The 4,026-nt window shown below is 52.8% G+C and overlaps 1 protein-coding gene across 1 annotated transcript; it reads left to right on the forward strand.

The window, feature by feature from the left end:
* The first annotated feature begins 1,883 nt into the window (after nucleotides 1-1,883).
* On the forward strand, nucleotides 1,884-3,582 carry FAM50B (family with sequence similarity 50 member B). Its single transcript, XM_025891093.2, has one exon. It carries the CDS (start codon nucleotides 1,945-1,947, stop codon nucleotides 2,950-2,952), a length of 1,008 nt encoding a protein of 335 aa, XP_025746878.1. The 5' UTR covers nucleotides 1,884-1,944; the 3' UTR covers nucleotides 2,953-3,582.
* The last annotated feature ends 444 nt before the right edge of the window (nucleotides 3,583-4,026 follow it).

A 4,026-nucleotide genomic window follows, 5' to 3' on the forward strand; every position in this document is an offset into this window, starting at 1 on the left:
AGTTTTGAGTGCCCTTTGGAGGTTTGAGGTCATGAACTTAAAGTGAGATGAGCCCGCAACAGCAGTGCTATTTTCTCCAGCTGCCTGTGTTTAGGAGTTGAGAAGACGGGGGCTAGGTTTAACCAGGATGAGAGCTTTTCCAGGCAAGAATAACAGGAGGGAAAGGAGCATGCGTGATTGGGAATCTGTGCAACCTCTGGTGGGTAAGGAAGGAGTAAGCACAAGCGGGTGTGATGATAAGGGAGAGGTGCTGGGTCTTTGGATCGGAGGTCTTGAGCTATCAGAGGACAGTTGGAGTTGAGGTACCAGAGTAAGTAGTTTGAAAATAAAGGAGGTGACTGAGTTCCCATTTGGGAGATGGGGCACTTGCTGGTAGTGTAAGAACTAGGGTGTGTCATCAGAAGAGAGGAGGTCTAGGTGTCAGGTGGGTTCTGTTGACGACATCCAGGATCAGGATGGTTGGAGGATGGAGGGGGAAGGCATTTGAGCCGGGTGCTAATCCTCAAGGATTCAGGAGGACGGGGAATTATGGAGATGACAGCAATAGCTGGGATAGCATCACTGGGTTGCATGAGCTTCAAGGGAGCTGGGAGTTAAAAAAAAGAAAATACAAGAAATGTTTTCGAAACCGCAAAGCCACTCATTGCACTTTTAGACTTTAAGATGACGTAGATGCCAGAGGAAAGCAACCTGTACTTTAGGGAGCTGCAGGGAGAAATGGTCTTCTCAGGGAACAGCAGGCTGCCAGTGTGAGACAAGAAGGTAAAAGGGAAGGTTCCCAGAGGTGGCTGAAGATTTAGAAGAGTTTGCTAATGAGGTGCTGCCTTCTAGAGGGCGGAGTGGCAGAGTTTAAGAGGGTGGGGATAATTGGATGAGACCCTGTCTGGAATTTATGGGGGTGAGGGTCCAGAGTATGATGGAGCTGTGGTGCCTCGGGCAGGTTGAGACTGTCCCAAGGGAGGATGGTCAGCTCCAGTTGAGTCCAGTAAAATTAGGGGAGGCCTCACTCTGGTTGGCTGAAACACCAAGAAGGCAGTTTTTTTTTTTTTTTTTTACTTAGATCTCCTCTGCCTTCTCGAGTTCCCCAGATGTCCTGTTTTCCACAGCGAGCGGGGCTGTACCCACACTGCTTCTGAGTGCTTTAGCATGGGGCATAAGGCCGACTCAACAAACCCTCACTGCAGAAATTATTCTTAAGGGACAGCAACTAACATGGTCCTGCCTCACTCTTAACACATTAATGGGAACTTAGCTAACATTACCACACTCTAGGAGAGTACGAAAAGGTGTTTCTGTCAGACTCTTCTCCCCTCCCTCCCTTGCATCCCCAAGAAATGCTCTGCATCTGATTGAGGGGACAGGTGCCTGTGCCCCCAGGGCCAGCATGGGCATTTTCCTCTCAGACTCTGCTTTCCACTGGCCAGCTCACCCGAATCTGAGCCACGGCTGGCCTGCCTTCTTGGTGCCCCGACTCTTGCATGTGTGTGCTTGATGGGGTACCTGGACAGATGAGGACACCTGGACAGGGAAGAGTTTGCTCTGTAAAACCACCCTCTCCACGTGCAGCTCTCAAAACCCAGCCTTGTACTGTCCCGTATGGGGGCTCCTCGTCACACACGGCTGTTTAGATTTAAATTAAATTAACTAAACTAAAATAAAAAGACAGCACCTCGATGGCACCCAGCCACATTTCAAGGGCTCAGTAGCCTCATACGGCTACACACATTGGTCAGCACGGCTACACACATCGGTCAGCACAGCTACAGAACATTTCCATCGTCTCAAGAAAGTTCTATTAGAATGCACCGCCGCGAAGTATTCATTAAGCTGTTATTCTGGTCCCTTTCTAACTCGGGCGCTTTTCATTGCTGCAGAGTCCGGAAGCCCCGGGCGTTGGGAAGGTCCTGGAAGCGGGCGTGTCTGCGCGTGCGCCGAGCAGCGACCATGGCGCAGTACAAGGGCACGATGCGCGAGGCCGGCCGGGCCATGCACCTGATCAAGCAGCGGGAAAAGCAGAAGGAGCAGATGGAGGTGCTGAAGCAGCGGATCGCCGAGGAGACCATCATCAAGTCGAAGGTGGACAAGAAATTCTCGGCTCATTACGACGCCGTGGAGGCCGAGCTGAAGTCGAGCACGGTGGGCCTGGTGACCCTGAACGACATGAAGGCCAAGCAGGAGGCCCTGCTGAAGGAGCGGGAGAGGCAGCTAGCCAAGAGGGAGCAGCTGGAGGAGCGGCGGCTGCAGCTGGAGGCGCTGCGGGAGAAGGAGCGCAAGCAGGAGCAGAAGCGCAAGATCTGCAGCCTGTCCTTCACGCTCGACGAGGGCGACGCGGGCGACGCGGACGCGGCGGCTGAGGAGCCGCCCAGGCCCGCGGGGCTGAGCAAGAGGAAGAAGAACCTGGGGAAGAATCCAGACGTGGACACGAGCTTCCTGCCCGACCGCGAGCGCGAGGAGGAGGAGAACCAGCTGCGTGAGCAGCTGCGGCAGGAGTGGGAGGCCAGGCGCGAGAAGGTGAAGCGCGAGGAGATGGAGGTCACGTTCAGCTACTGGGACGGCTCGGGGCACCGGCGCACGGTCCGCATCCACAAGGGCGGCACGGTGCAGCAGTTCCTGAAGAAGGCGCTGCAGGGGCTGCGCAAGGACTTCCGCGAGCTGCGGTCGGCCGGCGTGGAGCAGCTCATGTACATCAAGGAGGACCTGATCCTGCCCCACTACCACACCTTCTACGACTTCATCGTCACCAAGGCCCGGGGCAAGAGCGGGCCGCTCTTCAGCTTCGACGTGCACGACGACGTGCGGCTGCTGAGCGACGCCACCATGGAGAAGGACGAGTCGCACGCCGGCAAGGTGGTGCTGCGCAGCTGGTACGAGAAGAACAAGCACATCTTCCCCGCCAGCCGCTGGGAGCCCTACGACCCCGAGAAGAAGTGGGACAAGTACACGATCCGTTGATCCCTGAGGCTCCCCTGAGGCTCCCCTGAGGCTCCCTGTCCTACCCCTCTCCGGTCCTGCAGAGCCCTGGCACGCGTCGCCTTCGCAGCCCCCTGGTGGCCTCCTGCTCACTCCAGGGCAGCGACAACCAGCATAGGAAACTGATTTCTGTACCCCGTAACTTAATTTGGTGACCTTAATTTCTTGCCCAAAATTGAATAAAGAACGGAGGGTTCACATTATTCAAGTGTGGTCGTTCTATTGCTGATGTTATTTTGGGGTGTTTGGTTGTCTGGGGGGTGGGTGGGTATTTTTAATGTTACTGTGTGGATTCATTATTAGGCTCTGTTGAGGTATTATTGAAACCATCACTGGGCACACTGTGGGACAGAATGGGAATGAGGGGTGCATTTTTGACCTGGGTCACAGTGTTAAAGCAAGTAGTCACCAGCATGGACTTTGGAGCCAAACTGCCTGGGTTTGATTCTCAACTCAGCTTCTTCACTTGCTGTGTAATTTGGGACAGATAATTGAACCTCTGTGCCTCAGTTTCCTCTCCTGTAAGTAGGGATAAGAATATCATTTACCTCGTAAGATCCATGTGACGATTAAATGAGTTAATATTTGTAAAGCACTTAGAACTCAATAAATATCGGCTATTGTTCTTCTTATCGTCCTGGTTAATTTATTTAAAGAACTTCTATGACCCATTTCAGAACCATGTGAGGGCAAAGGTTGACCTGCCCATAACTTTTCCCAAGATCAGCGGAGGCGGAGGGGAGGTGGCTCACAAACTGGGGGAGCAGCCCCCTCTTGAGTGGTCCTTAGCTGGGTCATTGAGCCGCAGGGGTTAGGAGTTGGTTAGTATAGCCTAGGGACGGGATTACTGCTATGCCTTGTGCCTCAGGCTCCAATATGGCCCTGCACAGTGTTGTTAAAGATCTGGTCATTATTTAAAATTTTGATAATTTTATTCATTGTGGATTTCCTTGTGTTAATGTTGATTTTTTAAAATATTGTGTTAGAATATTTATCTTAAGATTTATTTTTTTGAGAGACAGAGGGGGAGGGGCAGAGGGAGAGAGAGCGAGAATC

The sequence above is a fragment of the Callorhinus ursinus genome, unplaced genomic scaffold, assembly GCF_003265705.2.
Source record: "Callorhinus ursinus isolate GAN/ISIS: 27379988/994484 unplaced genomic scaffold, GSC_fseal_2.0 scaffold26, whole genome shotgun sequence".
NCBI classification, from domain to species: Eukaryota; Metazoa; Chordata; class Mammalia; order Carnivora; family Otariidae; genus Callorhinus; species Callorhinus ursinus.